Source organism: Rosa rugosa, chromosome 1 (assembly GCF_958449725.1).
Source record: "Rosa rugosa chromosome 1, drRosRugo1.1, whole genome shotgun sequence".
Taxonomy (NCBI): domain Eukaryota; kingdom Viridiplantae; phylum Streptophyta; class Magnoliopsida; order Rosales; family Rosaceae; genus Rosa; species Rosa rugosa.
This window is the reverse complement of record NC_084820.1, coordinates 72214231-72234297: the sequence shown is the minus strand read 5'-3', so window position 1 is coordinate 72234297 and position 20067 is coordinate 72214231. Positions and strand designations below refer to the sequence as shown.

Below are 20067 nucleotides of genomic sequence, written 5' to 3'. Positions count from 1 at the left end.
AAAAAAAAAAAGTGTGCTATAGTCCACGATTTTGGGTAAGAAATAGCATCTGGTTTTTTTTTTTGGAGAATTATGTGGATATGTCTTTGGAAAAAAAAAAAACGTAGTTTGTGTGTAAGTTCTTGGGTGACACCACATGGTTGGACCTTGTCATGGTTTTGGGTTCTCTTGTCATCCCGTAGTGGTTCACAATGGACTAAAAGGCCCAAATGTTTAAACATAATGCTATCTTACTAGCTAGGAACAATAGATAACACCAAAATCAGAAGGTCCACGATTTTCACCGAACTCAATTGAATCCATGGCTGCCTCATCCTCTCTCTGCAACTTCCTCTCCTTCCTCACACCCTCAAAGCCCCCATCACAAGCCAAACCCCCACCACCCCATCTCCATCTCTCCCAAACCCAGAAGCCCAGAGACGCCTTCGTCCCTCTTGTCGCCCAACCTGGTCCCTCTTTCTCTTCTTCCTCTTCGGAATTGGAGTCCGTCATGAACCCCTCTCTGGCTTATGCCAACACTCTCTTCTTCAAGTCGGCTTACAATGTCCAAGTCATCGTCGACGAGGGCGAGTCCGAGGAGCGCCTGCTCAACCGGTTCCGGCGAGAGGTGATGAGAGCTGGCGTCATCCAGGAGGTTAAGAGGAGGAGGTACTTCGAGAACACTCAGGATGAGAAGAAGCGCAGGACTCGCGATGCTGCTAAGCGCAACAAAAGAAGGTCCGAGTCTTCACTCTGTTTGAACTAGTTTTACTACTTGCATAATGGAACCGAAATGGTTTGCTGTTTATGTGTTGGGATTGTTGGGTTTCGAAAGTTACATAATTTAATCGACAGTTAAGATTGAGAAGAACAAGATTTGAACTTTATATGCATACTCTAGATTAAGAACAAAATGCGTAAGTTTAGTTTCGTTATGAATCAAATGTAAAACGTGTTTTCAAGTAGTTATAGTGCATTCCCATTGTTGTAGTTGATTTGCGAATCACAGAGTTGTAATGTGAATTCGGTTAGTTAGTTAGTTCTCTGTCTTGAGAATGATTGTTGAATGAGCTTATGTCTGTTATGAGCAGGCGTACCTTTTCGAGGCCTCCGCTTATGCAGAACAGGGGGCAGGAAGTCCCTGTACAGAAGAAGAGTGATGAGGACGAAGATAACTGGGATCTACCTCAGGGAGACATACCCTATTGACCACATTGTACCTTTTGTTGGTATATTTGTCACCTTGATTTAGAGAGGCTTTTGGTTCATGTAAGTTGCACAATTTGATTCAGTTACTCTTCGGTTCACTCTGTGCATACTGCATTTTATGAGTTTCTAATATTGCTTCAATATGAGTGTGTACTTTGTGCTGATTGCTTTGTGTTTATACATTGAGGAGAGAATTAATGTCTGAGATTGAATGGCCTGAAAGAATTACAGGACTAATAATGGATGATTATGTTTTAGCAATATTGGAAGGCATTAGATGGTGCTTTTTGCCTTCTCGACTGCTTTCAGTCCTAGGCAGTAGGCACTGGTTAGTTGGAACTCATAGGAGGGTAAGGTATTTGAAGAAGAGGATTTAGAGTTCAAAAAGGAAATAGTTTTGTTAAAGTTTCTTAGAAATAGTTGATATATCATCTTTATGTTTCATAGCAAAGATGTTGAAGATACAGAATAACACCAGCTAGCTATTTTGCCTCCTTTTCTTCTCATATGTACCAATGCGAATCAGTTAGCTTAGAGGAACAGCAAAAGTGCATCTATGGTAGATTAAAACAGGAAAAAGTAGAAGATGAATTTTAGAAGACTGTCGCTGCTTCTTTAAAAACTTCAATGTTGTAGTGTTCATGACTTCATTCTTTTCAATATTTGGATGCTGCTGTAACTTTTTTTTACCAAAAGTCAAAAGTTACAGGAATATCAGCAATAAAGCCCTGTATATATAAATGGAACCCTAACATTGTGGCAAAGTATCAGTACAGTGACATGAATTTAAGGGTGGGACGCTGGATATAAGTCTGTTCAATGATTATTTTCTTTGTAAGCCAGTTGATTCCATCTGTAAAACAAGCAAATTCTTACATTGTGGCAAAGTATCAGTACAGTGACATGAATTTAAGGGTGGGACGCTGGATATAAGTCTGTTCAATGATTATTTTCTTTGTAAGCCAGTTGATTCCATCTGTAAAACAAGCAAATTCTTATCGATGCATAGCATATGTCTGGGGCTCTTCGTGAAGAAAGGATCCCAAACTGTTAATACTGTTATTTGTCTGCCTAATGAAAACGACATAAATACTACTGCCCGGGGCTTGGAACAATATCAATCATTTCCTTTGCTGCTTACAACTTTGCTTTTGGGATCTGTATTAGAGAGCTCGCTAAGGTTTAGTAGTACCAAAATCCACAAAGAGTACTGTGGCACAGAATTTCCACCTTTTTCCTCGAGAGTCCATGTTCGATGCACAACCTACTTCTCTTCCTATGGTCCGTTTAGACATATCAATCTTGTGAAACTATTACTAAACGGCCTCTTACCAATTCGGAATTTGAGATTTAAGAAGACAGAGTTAACTCGTTGGGTCTCTGCCATTGATGAAAAAACAAGTAAAGGAAGATAACGATACGGAGGCTTAATTTACCAATTTAATTTCGCATCTCTCATGGAAATCCATACATTTATTGTACATTATTTTGAGCAATAAAATGTATTTATAGAAAGATATAGTCCTCCAAATGGAAAAAATGTCTTCACACAAATATGAGAGAGATCGTCTGCTTGAATCGTGTCAATATAAAATATACCATATAAGCTTACCTTTAATTGTTCAGTATTCATTTTGTAATTAATGGAAATATTCCAGAAACAAATCCTACCCCTTTAATTGTAATCAGACCGATATATTTTACTATATAAACCCCAACCCCTTGCTTCCTTTGAGCCCATATCGCGACATTCAAGTGTTAGGGTTTCTGGAAAAAGAGCTTCATCATGGCGGCCAAGGATGATACAAAGGCAAAGATCCCCGGTAATGAAGTGGTTAGTACTATTGTTAAATTTTCCATGTCATTCATTTTTAGATCTCATTTTTCTGTTTCAACCATAGAAAACTGTTCGTATTTCATCCTTGTGTATATCTGTAATCATGGTTTTGCAGACTTGTCAATTAAAGCTGGATAATAGCGCCAAGGGATGGCACAAGACCATTTCCAAAGTTTTGAAAACTATCGAGGGTACGTTTATATGAATTGAAATTTTGTTAGCTTTTTGTTTCTGTAGCCCTAACTTAATTTACTTTAATGATCGATTACATATATAGGAGTATCTTACAGCATTGATATGCAAAATGGAAGCGTAACTGTTACGGGTTGGATTGACCCAGCAACCCTTATGGCTCGATTAGAGAAATCTGGGAAGAAAATAGAGCTGGTTAGGGTTGATTCAGGAGTTCTTCGTGAGGCGCGGTTAAAAAAACAGAAGCAGCAACAGCAGTTACAACAACAATATTATTATGGACAAGGATACCCTTATGGTTATGTTAATGGTCATTATCCTCAGCAATATGGATACTATAATCAGAGTGGAGCTGGATACCCTTATGGAACAACACCAGATTACTATCGCAATCATCATCAGCTCTACCCTAATTATTATCAGCAGCAGCCAGTTAGGTCCACTGCGCCACCTGCACCGCGATTAGGTTTTCCACAGCCACCACCGCCGTTGGAGATTCACCCGTTTTACGATCCAGAGACACAATGCACGATTATGTGATCATACGTTCAGTGAAATTATGATACTCGTTTTAGTTTTTTAATTAGATGTTGTTTTTTGTTCTTCCTTTCTTCTCCACATGTTTATTGATCAAGGAGATGTTAAGGAGTTTTGGTTGTGCGCTTCTCCGAGTATGTATGGAGCATCAATCTATAGTTTTGATGGATGGATTTCTACATCTTTTTTACGATTGTGGGTTTGAGTGCTACTTCTGGAAGAGCATAATTTGAACTGTACCTTCACCGGCGTTTTAATATTCCGAATTTGAAGCACAATGTAGAAATCTTAAGATTTCTTATTTTAACTGTAATAAACGTTTAGAAGCATTTCACAATTAGATGGATCTTGCCTTCAGTAATAAAATTATGTAATGTTCTTTGGCTGCCATTATATAAGGGTCCTTGACCCAAAGCACCAAAATTGGCCAAAATTAACCTACTTACCATAACAACAGATTTTTATTTCCACTAACACAATTTAAACTAACTTGACATTTTTACCCTCAGTCTAATTAAAAAACTACATCCATGCCATGCCCCTCTCTCTCTCTCTCTCTCTCTCTCTCTCTCTCTCTCTCTCTCTCTCTCTCTCTCTCTCTCTCTCTCTCTCTCTCTCTCTCTCTCTCTCTCTCCGGTGACTGATAGTCTGCTTCCGCGGCGGCGAAGGCGACAAGCTCGTCGACGATCAGAGCCTACTCTATGCCTCTGATTCGCAGTGAAAACCCCAAACCCATCGGAAACGGACTTGGATCTTGATCAATTTATGTTTCTTCAAAACAGTGATTCGATTCGGAGCGAAGGCTATCGCAATCGGAACCAACCTCTGCGATGAACCAACCCCACCGCCGCTCTCAAAACTGACACGAGATCTTCTAGCATCGGCAAAGAGAATCTACCCTGGCCCATATCCCGGACTTCGGCCCAGAAGCTGACCAAACTTGATTACGGTCAGTAAGGACTGTAATTGGTCTCGAATTATACTGTTCGTATGTTATTCATTTCACTTTAACTTCAATTGTTCAATGGGGATTTTTTGTATCTGTGTGTATTGATGTATTGATGCAATGCAATTGGGTGCCCAAATCATTTTTTTTTTTGGCAAAATGACAGCAGAAGCCCAGAAGAAAAGAAAAAAAAAATTGGTGGGCAATAAAGGTCTATTGGAGGGCAATAGACGTCTATTAGAGGGCAATATACGTTTTGAATTGATATAATTTGTTCGTTTTTTTCTTTAATCAAAGTTTTATTTGTCTAATTTTAGGAAGATTAGTTCCCATTCCGACCACCAAAAGTTCTATTGGGGGGCAATAGACCTTTCCGGCGACCAATGAAATCTCCGACGACCTCTTTGAAAACCTTCGGCGAGGTTTTTAGAAAAGTTCGGTGGGCAGCGGCCGGTGACCAGAATCCGACGACCGGTGACCAGTGACCGGAATCCGGCAGCCGGTGACGGGGCTCCGGCGAAGTCTCCTATAGTTTCTCTCTCTTCCATTCTCTCTCTCTCTCTCTCTAAGTAATTCATCGGTGAGGGTAAAATGGTATTAAAAAGATATATAAAATAAAATAAAATTATGGGGTATTAGGGAAGACTTCCTTAGAGTGTTTTGGATAAGGGGGAATTAAAAAAACTTAATGGGGTAAAGTGGGAAAAAAATCTCTGAAAATGGGGTAAATGGACAAAAACCCTTATATAAGTTTAGGGGAAGTTCTACGGTACCTGTATATATGTGATACACTCATTTACAGATCTGACAACAATTTTGTTGTCATTGTGGTAAATAGAGTTATTTTTTGGGTAATTTTAGTTCTATTACAAGTAATAACTCCACCTACGATATTTTTACAAGTTTATGAACAAATTGTTGTCGATGTAGTAACTTGGTTCAATTATATGTAAATGTGTAAAGCAAATTATGTGATAACTTTGTTGTTAATGTTGTAAATTTGGTTCAACTAAATTGTAATTTTGGTTCAATTAGATATAAATGAGTGTATGATAAACATCCAAGTACTCTAGACAACCCCATAAGTTTAGATATACATTTCACAATTAGATGGATCTTGCCTTAATTAATAAAATCATGTAATGTTCTATGGCTGCCATTATATATGCCTCTCGTCTTCAAATGAATGCATACTATAGGACGAATTTATGTTTGTTCCGACGATATATGCTTTAGAAGTTACTGCCTAATTAAACAACGTTAAGCGAATAATCTCCAACCATATCAGACTTTCCTCCTGGCTAGAGTGAGCATTGTCTTCTCTCAGCCTTTCCTTTCTAACCACATGTAAATACTTATACTGAACCATGGGCTTCAAGATTTTTCCTCTGACTAGTCTATATGCTTTAAGAAGGAAAAGGAATTGGTTATCTATGAAACTTGAATCCTTTGGGATACACTTGAAAAGGCCTTTTTATGATTTTTTTTTTTTTGTTGGTGAAGATAATAATCTAGGATTTAGTACTTAAGTAAATAGATATGACTCAAATTTAGACACATTCGAGAACGAAATCAACAAAGATTTTGATGTTCCACCAGCAAGAGTTGAGTTTAGAGTGACTGATATACAAAAAGAGGGATATTAATCAGCTCTTTGGAGATTACACTTATTTGAATTCAAATTTCTAAATTAAAACATAATAATTACTAATTAAAATGAAGGGCACGTAGTTGATCTTGAAAGATACGAATCATTTCTTGCAATCTTGTGGTAATTAGACGTAATAAGCTCGATCTTAATTAAATAAAGTTAATTATCTATTTCACGGAAAATTAGATGGGCTCACTAAAAACTTGATTGATTGTTGTATGATTTTATTTCCTTTCGTTTCATTGTCCAGCGCAACACTGAGCGCCACATTCCATATTAATCCAACACTAAAACATAAGTTTTCATGAGCAAATGATAATTGAAATGGAAATGGAAAAGTTTTATGTCTCCAAGTTTTATTTTTCTCAGAGATCCTTGGCTCGAGAAGATAGCAAAAAATGATAGAGGACCGGCCTACTTTATTTCATAAAACTTTCCTTATGGCTCGAGAACCTGCCATAAAACTTTCCTTAATAGTATGATTTGGAATGTAATAGCTAGCTAGAGGACCGACCTCCTTTGTTTCATATATAAGCTAGTACGTACCACTATCATATCTTCTTTGTTTTTTTTATACTTAAACAGCTTCAGAGAGAGCAATCTACTAACTGTTTAATCTTCTCTCTAGTTTTTTCTGATCGATCATGGGGGAGACCAATAATGGTTATATGGTTAGTTTCGACGTTAGACCAAACTATATTCCTCAGATCTATTTCTTTTCTTACACTTTTCCGAATTTTCATGCTTATAATTGATAGTAAGTATATGTCATCTTCGGACTGTACGTATCTATATATCATGTTTTTTCGTTTCTCTTTTCTTTTTGCAGCGTTGTGAACTGAAAGTGGATACCAGTTCCAAGGGATGGCATATGACCATGATCAAAGTTTTGAATAGTATCAAAGGTATACTTTTATATATAAACACATATTTACATATGGTGTAGACCTCGGATCTTTTCGCAGGTTTTGTTACATTCAAAGACAATAAGGTGTATTTTGTTAGAAATGAACCGGCCACTTCCTCTAGGTGCATGTTCTACAATGTTGAACAACACTAGTCAGTACTGTTGAATGAACTACCAGCTTGATTAGGGTTCAACTAGAGACGTCATTGCATTCAATGCAATTCCATCCAATTTTTATGGTTCAATACATTAGAAATTAAAGTCTTGTTTTTGAATCTTTTAATATAATGATTTATGATTTGATTTGATCAGCACTGAATTGAACATTTGTTGTTCATTGATCAGGAGTGAAATACTACATTGATGCAGAAGCTGGAATCGCATATGTTGCTGGTACGATCCACCCAGACACCCTTCTGAGAGTGTTAGCAAAGTCTGGAAGGCATGCTCAGCTGCTTAGGGTTGATTCAGGATATCGTCAACAAGTCTTGAAGGAGAAAAGTACTAGTACTAGCTATGGTTATGGCCCCAACGTTCAGGGGAAAACTAGTAGTAGCTCTCATGGTTATGGTCCTAACTGTAACAATTATGGGGGGGATTCTTATGGTCAACTTCTCAGTAGGAGCTACGAACAACTAGACAATCAGTCGACTATGGTGAGTCACCGATTTTATGATGCAGACACCCAGTGCACCATTATGTGATCGTCTATTATAATTAGATTCTGATCGAAGTAAAAATACCAGTGGCCGGCCGTACCAATATAGGCCCGGTGTTTTAGTTTTTACATATTACTTTTGTTGATCTTCTTTCTTCTCCAAATATTTGCCAAGGAGATTATAAGAAGTTTTAGGGTAATTCTCCGAGTATTAATTTATGGAGAAATTAGCTATATATTGGATGGATTTCTACATTTTTATTACTAGCTAGTGAGGGTTTGAGTGTGACTTTGTCAAGTATAATTTGAAGATTTCGATTTGAACTCTAGTGAGTTGATTTATAGTTATGCTTATTACAATTGTTATCTTATCTTTTTGGGAATAAGGTATTCGATCATATATGGATACTTGCTTACTTCCTTTGCCCTTTGTGTATTAGCTATATATCAAAATTACATGCATGCCTAAGCAAAGAATCCTTGCAAATTTTTCCTTGATACTTCTCATGGCTTACTTTCTTTGCCTTTGTATATCAGCTATGGGAAGTTAATTTAGCCACAAAATAGCTATTGAATTAGTACACATTTAAGGCTAGGGCAAGTATATATAATCAAAATTACATGCATGCATAAGCAAAGAATCCTTGCAAATTTTTCCTTGATACTTCTCATGGCTTACTTCCTTTGCCTTTGTATATCAGCTATGGGAAGTTAATTTAGCCACAAAATAGCTATTGAATTAGTACACATTTAAGGCTAGGGCAAGTATAATCGATCTTGAAAGATGCATGGAATCATTTCTTGCAAAATATATTTTTCCTAGTTGAAAAGAATAACCTATCAGAAGTGTGATCGTGAAAAATATGAATTAACTCGTCTTTCTGTCATGTTAAACGCTAGGGCAAGTATAATTGATCTTGAAAGATGTATGAAATCATTTCTTGCAATGTATCTTGTCCTAGTTGAAAAGAATAACCTAATAGAAGTATGATTGTGGAAAATATGAATCAACTGGTTTTTCTATCATATTAAACCACACCCTAAACCCAAGATCAAATTGAACAATGGTCACGCATTCAACTTCGATATAGTTCAACATTATGGAAAAGTATCATTTTATGTACAGACCGGAATCACATGCATGTTTTGAGCAGGATCTAGAGACCCAGCCTCATTCTTTTTGAGGAAAAAATGAGCATCATCTTATATGGTTTAGAAGCTAAGGAATATCGGAACACAAGTGATATTTTGAACCAAGAAAACTTAAAAAAATAATAATAATAATAATGTGTGGCTGCTGGGATTCGAGCCCAGGTCTCCACGGCCACAACGTGGAATTCTTACCACTAAACTACAGCCACAAGTTGACAGAACCTGATGCAAGTGATTATTTATCGTTTTGTACAACCCAGACCAATCAAAAGTGAGAGTTCTTCATAGATCATCGGGAAAGAATTATCCACCTAGAAGCTAGAATCCATAACCAATCATCTTTATGGGAGTTGGAGTGGGACTATATACTCCACATGTCACCTCACCTGTGCAATTTGATCGAATCGAACATGAAGCAAGCAACCAAATCAAATAGTTCCCATTTTTTATTGGCCATGAAATTCATATTGTATTATAAATCAAACAAAGGATAAAATGGCTTTTGGAACACCCCAAGCGGCCATTTGATATGCCCCGTTGGATCTATGTGATCTACGGATTAGATGATAACACGTATGTCCGGCCAAGTGGCAGTGCTTATCTGTCTCTGGGAGGGGGTTGATGCAGAATTGCAGATTGAAGAGGCTTCAGATCAGAAAATGACACAACAGATTATTGTATCTTACAACGAGGAGTGTAAATTATTTGTGTACGACTTGTGTTTCAATGTTTTTGACTAATAGGGATTCACTTATGACACTTTAGTACATCGCCACATCGAGTACCCCAGTTTAATATAGAGGAATAATGGCTCCATGTATTGATAGATTAGCTTAGTTTAATCTCAAACTAATCTATAACTATAAGAAGTTATGATAAGATCATTTATATGCATATGCTTGAAAGTATAAGCAAAATGAAAATGATAAACAATCCAATTTGATAACAATTGGAAGCAACACATTATGCAATTCAATTATTCAACTTCAGTTATGGCAAACGTCCAAGCCTAATAATCGATAAGGTTTCATCCATTCGAAAAATTACCATATTGACTAACTCCCACATCGACGGAATTAACCACATTGGCCTATTACGCGCACGAAAATCTATCCATGACCTCAATCAATCATTGGAATAGAGAAATGCCACTGTTGTCATGTATGTACAAAATCGAACAAGTGTCTATCCATCACTGTTGTCATGTATGTACAAAATCGAACAAGTGTCTATCCATATGTAATTATTTATATACTCACTATAAATGTTGCATGAGATCTCTTCTCTGCTTCTCACCATTTCTAAACTCAGAACAGAGCACTAGCTTCATACTGTCTGAGCTTCTCTGTCTCTCTCTGTGGAGCTTCCATTAGCTCGATGGAGGAACGTTCAAACCATTATGCAGAAGCAGCAATTCCCCAGAACATGGAAGGAGAAGTTGAATCGGAAGAAAGAGATCCAGAAAGCAATTCACTGATCCAACCACTCCTCAAGAGAAACAGAACACTCTCTTCCAATCCACTGGCTCTGGTTGGAGCCAAAGTCTCCCACATCGAGAGTCTGGACTACGAGTAACTATCCGAACTCCTCTGTTTCATTGTAATGCAATTCCGGTTTCCTTGTCTTGATTTCCCATTAAACTGAAGTTAGTTTGATGCAGGATCAATGAGAATGACCTGTTTAAGCACGACTGGAGAAGCAGATCCAAGGTCCAAGTCTTCCAGTATATAATGTTGAAATGGACGCTTGCCTTGCTCATTGGACTTCTAACTGGTCTAATTGCCACTCTCATCAACCTCGCCGTTGAGAATATTGCAGGCTACAAGCTTCTTGCTGTGGTTGCTTACATAGATGAGGAAAGGTTTGTGGCATTCCCTGTACTTCATTTGTTATCCCCAGCTGCTACAATCCAGAAATGATATTTACATTGTGTTCTAAGTATCTATGATGAGAAAAGTCAATTTGGGAATCATGTGGTGTAGGTACCTGATGGGGTTCATCTTTTTAGCTGTGACAAATCTTCTATTCACCGCAGTTGCCGCTGTTCTCTGCGTGTGTTTTGCACCCACTGCAGCTGGACCTGGTATACCTGAAATCAAAGCTTATCTAAACGGAGTTGATACTCCCAACATGTTTGGTGCCTCCACATTGATCGTCAAGGTGAGTTGGCTATCAAACTGAATCTTGTTTACTTTATAATTTTAGTGACTGCTATATAAGACTACTCTGGAAACTAGATTCAGATCACTGCACTACTCGTAAACTAAGTGTTAAGAAATTTTTTTCATGTTTCACAGATAGTTGGAAGCATTGGGGCCGTCTCTGCAGGTCTAGATCTTGGAAAAGAAGGACCTCTGGTGCACATCGGAAGCTGCATTGCTTCCTTACTAGGCCAAGGGGGGCCTGACAATTACCGTGTTAAATGGCGCTGCCTTCGCTACATGAATAACGACCGTGACCGCCGGGATCTCATTACCTGTGGGGCCGCCTCTGGGGTCTGTGCAGCTTTCCGATCCCCTGTGGGTGGTGTACTGTTTGCTCTTGAAGAGGTGGCAACATGGTGGAGGAGTGCCCTTCTGTGGAGAACTTTTTTCAGCACAGCCATTGTGGTGGTGGTGCTCAGGGCTTTTATTGAAATATGCAGCACCGGGGAATGTGGCCTTTTTGGAGAAGGAGGGCTTATCATGTTCGATGTCAGCACTGTAACTGTGACATACCGTTGGATGGATATTGTCCCTGTTGTTGTGATTGGCATTATCGGTGGTGTTTTGGGAAGCTTGTACAATTATTTTCTTCACAAGGTCCTCAGACTGTACAATCTCATAAATCAGTAAGCAACCTAATCCCAATTCCCAAACAATCTCTTTGTCCTAAACCAAAACTATTGGTGTAAATTAATTTTCTCGAGTAATAATTGCTTCTTGATTTCCTCTTTTGGCAGGAAGGGGAAAATTCACAAGATCCTCCTCAGTCTTGTTGTATCACTTTTCACCTCAGCGTGCCTATATGGTCTTCCTTTCCTTGCCAAATGCACACCCTGTGATCCCTCACTTACAGATTCTGTTTGCCCCACCAATGGACGGTCTGGCAACTTCAAACAGTTCAACTGCCCAGATGGCTACTATAATGACTTGGCTACTCTACTGCTTACCACTAATGATGATGCAGTTCGAAACATCTTCTCAACAAACACTTCCACTGAATATCATCCGCTCAACCTTCTAATCTTCTTTGCACTCTACTGCATCTTAGGATTGTTTACTTTTGGAATTGCTGTGCCGTCTGGCCTGTTCCTCCCCATCATCCTTATGGGTGCAGCCTATGGCCGCATGCTTGGTATTGCCATGAAATCGTACACAGACATCGACCAGGGACTATACGCTGTTCTTGGTGCAGCTTCCCTAATGGCAGGGTCGATGAGGATGACTGTATCATTATGTGTGATATTTCTTGAGCTGACCAACAACCTTCTCTTACTACCCATAACAATGATTGTCCTTCTAATTGCAAAAACTGTTGGAGACTGTTTCAACCCAAGCATCTATGAGATTATACTGCACTTAAAAGGTCTACCTTTCTTAGATGCACATCCAGAGCCATGGATGAGGAATCTGAATGTGGGTGAACTTGCAGATGCCAAGCCTCCAGTAGTCACCCTCTGTGGAATCGAAAAGGTGGAACGGATTGTGGAGGTCCTCAGAAACACCACACATAATGGCTTCCCTGTTGTAGATGATGCAGTTGTGCCATCAGTAGGACTAGCTGTTAGGGCAACAGAACTACATGGAATAATACTAAGAGCTCACCTTGTCCAGGTGCTGAAGAAGAAGTGGTTCCTAAAGGAAAGGAGAAGAACAGAGGAGTGGGAAGTGAGAGAGAAGTTTACCGCAGTTGAATTAGCCGAGAGAGAAGGAAAGATTGAGGAGGTGGCTGTGACAAGTGATGAAATGGAGATGTATGTCGATCTGCATCCACTCACCAATACGACACCTCACACAGTGATCGAAAGCATGTCAGTGGCAAAAGCTATGGTGCTTTTCAGACAAGTGGGACTCCGCCATTTGCTCATTCTGCCAAAGTACGAGGCAGCGGGGGTGAGTATATATATCAACAGAATCTCATTTATACATCAGTTGTTAACAAGAGTCACCAAGATGTCATTCACTATAGCCTAAATTTTTTAAAGATTTAGTATCACTAACCTTAGTGTCTGCTCCATTTTGTAGGTGCCTCCAGTGGTTGGGATCTTAACCAGGCAGGATTTGATAGCCTACAACATTTTGAATGCCTTTCCTCATCTCAAAAATCCCAAAGGCAGAGAGAAGGGGAACTGAAAATGTCTTCTCCTCAACCAACTCACAGCTTTCTAGGGGCAAGATGCTGCTTTCTTCTTTATACTCATTGATTCATTTTTACGTCAAATTCCAAAGAAGTCAGATAGATGTAGCACAACTGTGCAATTTTATTCATTTGTAACTATTCATTTTACACATATTTTAGGAGATGATAAACAAAATTCCTTTCCTCGAAAGAGGAAACAACAGAGAGGAATTGGTTTTGCTATTTTCTCTTCCTACTAGATTCTCTACTCTACATCCTATAAGAACCCTGGAAAAAAGTCTCGGCAAAGCCTAACTTCCAAATTTCTCACAAGCGTTTCTTCTTCTTTCCTGATTTCTTTTTCTTTGGGTCTACTGATTGGCCCCTCTTGAACACAGCTAAAACCTCGATGCTGCCGTCATTGACAAATTGGGAAAAGAAAAAAGAAAACTGAAATTAAGACATGCATGAAATGCAAATATGATGGAACTGTATGACCATGCTATATTCAAGATTGATACTTGACCAAATAGGCTGGCTTTCTGGAAACTCAATTTTATCTCACCAACACCAATAAGCACAAATTTATTTTTAATTAGTAATGCATGAATTCATTGAACATATATTGATTCCAAGAAACATATAAGATACGCAAATTCATGCGATTTTACTGTAATAAGACAGATCACATATTGGACGAGAGGGGGTAAAAGAAGAACCTCTGTGTGCCAGGGAAAAAATTAAAGCCATGGGCTTTTTCCAAGCGCCATCCCTTACTTGACAACAAGTCTTCACAATCCTGTTGAGATATGAGTCCCTAATTAGATAATAGAAAAAAAAAATGGTAACAAAACGGGATGGGATAACCAGAGCTGAGTATAATCTAATCTCATGGAATCTTGTAGCAAGGATATTGTACCTCTTTGAAGCTTTCCCATCCACAACTTATATAAATGAGGGTTTTAGGCAACACTTTGCTATCCTCTGAAGTCATTTTGCTTCCAATCTGAATTGAATCTTCTCTTGCACGTAGCATCCATGGTCTCTTCTCATCCTTGTCCTTAGAGCTTGAACTGAAACATGTAAAACTACATCGAGTTAATCAACTTCCCCTTGGACCAGCTATGAGGTCCTTGGCTGAGTACAGAAATGGTCTAACCTCTCAGATGATGACCTAGCTTTATCCTTTATAGAAGATATACTCCGCAATGCATCAATAAGAGATGCATCCAGACCCTTTCTAGGAGGATCAACAACAAGTACATCTGATCCCATGATCCAGGAAAGAGGTTCCTAGTTTATTTGTTAGAAACATTAGAATTATTTTTGAAACTATTCCACAATAATCATAAAGGAAGAAATCTCCAATAAAACTATGACAACATTGCTTTGTACACCTTCTAATATCTTCACCTTTCAAGAATTGACATATTAAATAGTAAGTAAATTAAACACTATTTCCAATAAGATATAAATTTGAAGAATACAGAGCTGCATATGTATGAGACCATAAGTAGAAAAGCTCATAAAATATATGATCATGAACTTTCCCAGGGTATTAACCTTAGAAGTGTCTGCATGATGCCAGCTGATGCTGCTATCTACTATGTTTGACAGGCGGTCAACCGTCTTCTCAAAGGATAGCTTTGATTCTTTGTTAATCTCAATGCATCTCACAGACCTAGAAAACAATTAGAAAGTTTCACTTTATAAAGTTCGAGACTTCTGAGTTTTAATACTGTGCATTTACAGATATCTTAAATTCTTGCCTGCATTTTCTTGTAGCAGCCAATGATAATCCGATAACACCTGCTCCTGCATACAAATCAGCAACAGATGCTCCAAGAGGGACATACCTTTGTAGCTTCCGGAGCAGGGTATCAAATGCCTGGGATAAACTAGCATTAGGCAAGGTGATTTAAGTAAATCTGTTACAATGAATTGAAGACTAATAGGTATTGTTGTTAAATTTCCAAAAGATAAAGTGCCAGAAAACATGTTTTCTGACACCTTAAGACTTGACGTGGGTTTGATTTAGCATTGACACCTTGCCTAAGACTTGACATAGGTTTGATTCCTCTATATTCAGCATTGACACCTCTATGTTTTCTGACACCTTAAGGCTCCAGTTGGACACTAACAATGATATTATAATATGTACATGAGTAATTTTAAGACTTGACGTGGGTTTGATTCCTCTATATTCAGCATTGACAGTAGTGGATAAATTGTACATGAAGTCAAGCATTTCAATCAAACTTCACTAGTCAGATTATGAGTTTAAAGTACCCGTGTGTTTGCTTGGCCAAAACTGGATGGAGCCAAGGAAATATCAATTCCTCCGACATGCTCCCAAAAGTCTCTTTCTCCTAAAAGATGTCTCCATCTATTCCCAAAGATTATCTGCATCACCAGGTGAAAACATGTATATTGAAGACCAATCAAATGAGACTGATAATTAATAACCCTTCGCACTCACATTGTTACTTGATGTCTGAAAGTTAGCCCACACAGAGTGAATCAGATGGACATTGTTCCTTGGCCCACCATTCCTCCATATAAACTAGAAACCAGCATACAGACCACAGATCAATATAAACATATATAAGAAAATATTCAATTTGCAGGACATAAAGGAGGTAGCTCACATTGGCCAAGGCTTGCAGTTTCTCTGAATTTGGGGAGGTTTCATTTCTCGAATTCCATACTAAAGATACCTGCACTTTACCTATAAAGAAAATAGAACATAACCAATTAATGCCTGATCATATTTCTGATCACTCTGTGCATCTCACTCTAAGAACGACATATAATAGAAGTCAGCTACTAACCATTTCTATATCTTTCGGCAGCAGGAAGAGATGTACTGTATGTTGTCACAGCCATCTGCAGACACCACCATTGATTCAATCACCCAATAACTTACAAACTACACCACATCTAGTATCCCATTACTCACCTGCACATATCGCAGATCACCGGTCCCCTCATCTTCGTCATATGGCTCAATCTTTAGTGCAGTAATCCCTGAAAATCATACAAATAACTAACAATCAAAATTTAACACTAAAAAAAAAAAAAAAAAACCTTAAAGCATAAAACTTATTGAGACTTAGTAATGCAGAACAGACCTTTCTTAAGCAGCTCTACCGCGGCATTGATATTCGGATGATGAGCTGCACAAAGAGATCAAAGTCAAATTAAAAACGAGAAACTATACCGCGGAAATGAACATATCAAAATACACTAAAGAAAGCTATCGGCATTGACACCTTTGCAGTCAGGAATATCAACTATATTATGAGTGCCCTCCTGATACAGCCCAATCAGAGGGTGCTCCGAGGAGCCGCGAACGGCCAATTTCGCACGGCACCGCCATCCCCACTGAACACAAGACCAGTCAAAACCTCAGTACGTACTAGCAAAAATAGAATAGTTAAAAAGGCATGAATCAATGGAATTGAAGGCAATAACCAGTTTGCAACTATCGAATGTGAAATCGGAGAGGCCTAGGGACTTGAAGAACTCGGTAGCCTCGTCGACGACGGCCGGACGGTGGAGATTGAACTCGTGAGTGCAGCCGGAGCACCTGAAAATGGAGGCGGCGGAAAATTAGATGAGGAGAAGAAAGGAGGTTAGGGATGAGAGTCGGGGAGTTACAGTTCGAAGTGTGGGCAGTGGAGGGCGCAGGTTAGCGACGGCGGTGGGGTTGAGTTAGGGCTTAGTGAGAGTGAGAGAGACGGCGGTGACGGTGACGGTGACGGAGAAGGAAGTAGGGTGCGGAGTGAGGATTGGGACACGCGGCAGGTTATGAGTGGCGGAGGAGGAAGACGGGGGGAGAGGAAGCAGAGAGGCATGGTTCCGCCGCTGCTGCTGCGTGGCGGGAATGGATAGTATTACACTGTTGGATGAAAATGCCGATAGAAATATCCCAACGGTAATTTAAACGTGGTAACTAACTGGCCTGGCTCTTCATCATGTAAAATAAGTACAATTCTACTATTTTTTTTTTTTTGAAAGAAAAGAAGTATGCATATATTAATATAGTTATAATTGTTAAAAGGACATCTGGAGGTAGAATAAACCTAGAAAGATTAATAAAATTCAAGTGCAGAAGAACAAAGTAGAAGTTATCTCCTAGTCCCGGAAAGATGAATTGCTCTGTCCGCCAATGCACTTAATTGTGGTGCTCACATTACAAAAGTTTAAATGAGAATCATAGAAATAATAGAGGATAATTTTCACTAATTTGCAGGGAACAAAGACTCTACCATGTTCAATGAACATTTGAATTTATTATAAAAGTAGATTTGGTTAATTGTGTTTTCTATGCAAATCAAATATGTGCACTGAAAATTCATTAAAAAAGAGACGTAACAACATAAGAAATGTAACTCAATGGTTCAATCATAATAATATCAGACATATTTTCTATTTTTGAATAAATAGTATCGAAATATTTTAAGGTGGTTAAGTGGAGAGACTACATGTTAATACGCATGCTAAACCTTAAACCCGACAGTTCTAACAATTGATAAACGCATGCAACACATGTAATGCTCTCGAGGATTGTAGAAGATTTTAGAGTAGTAATGTAGAATTTGCTTAAATATGGTTACTACTTCATTAATTACAGGCTTACAAAGCTCTTGGCAAGTAGAAAAACTTACAAATTATAAAGGAAAGAACAATACATACATTGCTTTATTTGCTGAATCAAATTATAAAGGAAAGAACAATACATACATTGCTTTATTTGCTGAATCAATAAACAAAAACAGAGTAAACATTGCTTTAAAAGTCTTCTGTGCCCCTCGATCTTTTCTGCAGATGCCTGCCAATGGCTGATACAAAATCAATCAGAGCATACTTCACTTTGTCAAGGAAGTTGAAATAGGCATGTCTCCAGGACTTGTTAATCACCAAACTCCCACAAACTCCCCAGAACCCCACAATGAAACCTATCACAATGCTGACGATCAACCATAGCTTTTCGAGTCCACTATCATCACCTTGTTGTCCTTCTTCACCTGGAACCTGAGGTGTTTCTTCATTGTCTCGGCAACCATTTGGCAAAGGATACCCACAAAGAGCAGCATTGCCTTTATAAATTGATGGATCAAGTAGAGTGCTAAATTGGTTACCTGTTGGGACTTTTCCAGACAAGTGATTGTATGACAGGTTGAGATAGTTCAAAAATGTTAAAGACACCATGCTCGGTGGAATTGATCCTGAAAGTTGATTCATTGATAGATCAAGAGTCTCTATCCACTCCAATTTCCCAATCTTTGCTGGAATAATTCCTGTCAAATGATTCTTGGACAAATTCAAGGTTCCCAACCTTATAAGGCTTGTTAGCTCCACAGGCATCTCTCCTGATAAGTAATTGTTTGAGAGATCAAGGCTGTTAACAATGGATTGACACCCACACTCTCTCAAAAAAAAAATGTTAAGGTGGTTAAGTAACTACATGTCAATACTACTACTGAGCTACGCAAATTATGTTTACCCGAAAGTTTTAACAATTGATAAACGCAACACATGCAATGCTCTTGAGGACCGTAGAATTTGCTTAAATATATATGGTACTCCAGTACATGCTTACAAAGCTCTTGGCAAGTAGAAAAACTTGCAAATTATAAAGGGAAGAACAATACATACATTGCTTTATTTACTGAATCAATAAACAAAAACAGATAAACATTGCTTTAAAATTCTTCTGTGCCCCTCTATCTTTTCTGCAGATGCTTGCCAATGGCTGAGATAAAATCAATCAGAGCATACTTTACTTTGTCAAGGAAGTTGAAATAGGCATGTCTCCAGGACTTGTTAATGACCAAACTCCCACAAACTCCCCAGAACCCCACAATGAAACCTAGCTATCACCATGCAGATGATCAACCATATATAGCTTTTCGAGTTCACTATCATCACCGTCTTGTCCATCTTCACTTGGAACCTGAGGTAGTGAGGTGTTTCTTCATTGTCTCGGCAACCATTTGACAACGGATACCCACAAAGAGCAGCATAGCCTTTATAAATGGATGGATCAACAAAGGTGTTAAACTGGTTACTTGTGGGAATTGTCCCACAGACAATTTATTATATGACAGGTTCAGATGGACCAAAAATGTCATAGAAACCATGCTTGGTGGAATTGAACCAGAAAGTTTGTTTGTCGATAAATCAAGAATTTCTATTTTCACCAAGTTGCCAATCGTTGCTGGGATTGTTCCTGTCAAATTAATGATTCGAGGACAGATTCAAGGTGGCCAACTTTATCAGGCTTGTTAACTCCTCGGGCATCTCTCCTGCTAAGGAATTGTTTGAGAGATCCAGACTGTTAACAAGGTACAGAATGGAGCCATAAGCCCATGATAAAGCACTTCCCTTTGACACTACCTCCAATTGCATGGTTGCTCCCCGTTGAGTGTAAATGCCATCACTGAATAAAGCATCTTAATTTTTCTTCAGATTTCAAGCGACTCAAATTACTACAACACAGACGGTAATTTCTGACGACGAAAAATGGTCGGAAATAGGGTATTTTCGTCAGAAATACCCTTTCCGACTAAAAGTCGTCGGAAATTCTATGGTCGGAAATAAATTTCTTCCGACCAACCGTCTGAAATGCTTGACCATTTCCGACGAATATCACCGTCGGATTTGAGTCTCGGTT

General features: G+C 38.6%; 5 protein-coding genes and 1 non-coding gene across 7 annotated transcripts; 3 read left to right on the top strand and 3 right to left on the bottom strand.

Moving 5' to 3' along the window:
• The first annotated feature begins 241 nt into the window (after positions 1–241).
• LOC133707367 (small ribosomal subunit protein bS21c) lies at positions 242–1352 on the top strand. The gene is made up of 2 exons (XM_062132926.1): positions 242–717; positions 1071–1352. The coding sequence occupies exons 1-2, from the start codon at positions 302–304 to the stop codon at positions 1186–1188; spliced, it is 534 nt and encodes a 177-aa protein (XP_061988910.1). The 5' UTR covers positions 242–301; the 3' UTR covers positions 1189–1352.
• Positions 1353–2676: 1324 nt separating this feature from the next.
• LOC133707358 (uncharacterized) lies at positions 2677–3912 on the top strand. Of its 2 annotated transcripts, none has more exons than XM_062132923.1 (3): positions 2677–3011; positions 3141–3216; positions 3303–3912. In XM_062132923.1, the coding sequence occupies exons 1-3, from the start codon at positions 2988–2990 to the stop codon at positions 3755–3757; spliced, it is 555 nt and encodes a 184-aa protein (XP_061988907.1). In that variant the 5' UTR covers positions 2677–2987; the 3' UTR covers positions 3758–3912. The 2 variants fall into 2 exon arrangements, with proteins under 2 accessions (XP_061988907.1, XP_061988899.1); XM_062132915.1 differs by having other exon boundaries at positions 2677–3022.
• Positions 3913–9205: 5293 nt separating this feature from the next.
• Positions 9206–9277, bottom strand: TRNAH-GUG (transfer RNA histidin (anticodon GUG)). Its single transcript has one exon. It is a non-coding gene; the product is annotated as a tRNA-His (tRNA).
• A 798-nt stretch (positions 9278–10075) lies between these two features.
• LOC133726739 (chloride channel protein CLC-b) lies at positions 10076–13435 on the top strand. Its single transcript, XM_062154344.1, has 6 exons — positions 10076–10639; positions 10729–10929; positions 11051–11228; positions 11366–11898; positions 12010–13162; positions 13295–13435. The coding sequence occupies exons 1-6, from the start codon at positions 10446–10448 to the stop codon at positions 13400–13402; spliced, it is 2367 nt and encodes a 788-aa protein (XP_062010328.1). The 5' UTR covers positions 10076–10445; the 3' UTR covers positions 13403–13435.
• A 71-nt stretch (positions 13436–13506) lies between these two features.
• Positions 13507–17304, bottom strand: LOC133726740 (uncharacterized). Its single transcript, XM_062154345.1, has 15 exons — positions 17049–17304; positions 16863–16977; positions 16661–16772; positions 16520–16564; positions 16348–16415; positions 16220–16274; positions 16037–16116; positions 15868–15951; positions 15678–15791; positions 15158–15276; positions 14952–15069; positions 14548–14681; positions 14308–14461; positions 14108–14187; positions 13507–13800 (listed from the first exon to the last, which is right to left on the bottom strand). The coding sequence occupies exons 1-15, from the start codon at positions 17243–17245 to the stop codon at positions 13716–13718; spliced, it is 1560 nt and encodes a 519-aa protein (XP_062010329.1). The 5' UTR covers positions 17246–17304; the 3' UTR covers positions 13507–13715.
• An 878-nt stretch (positions 17305–18182) lies between these two features.
• On the bottom strand, positions 18183–18758 carry LOC133734648 (receptor-like protein EIX2). The gene has a single exon (XM_062162263.1). The coding sequence runs from the start codon at positions 18756–18758 to the stop codon at positions 18183–18185; it is 576 nt and encodes a 191-aa protein (XP_062018247.1).
• Positions 18759–20067: the final 1309 nt, after the last annotated feature.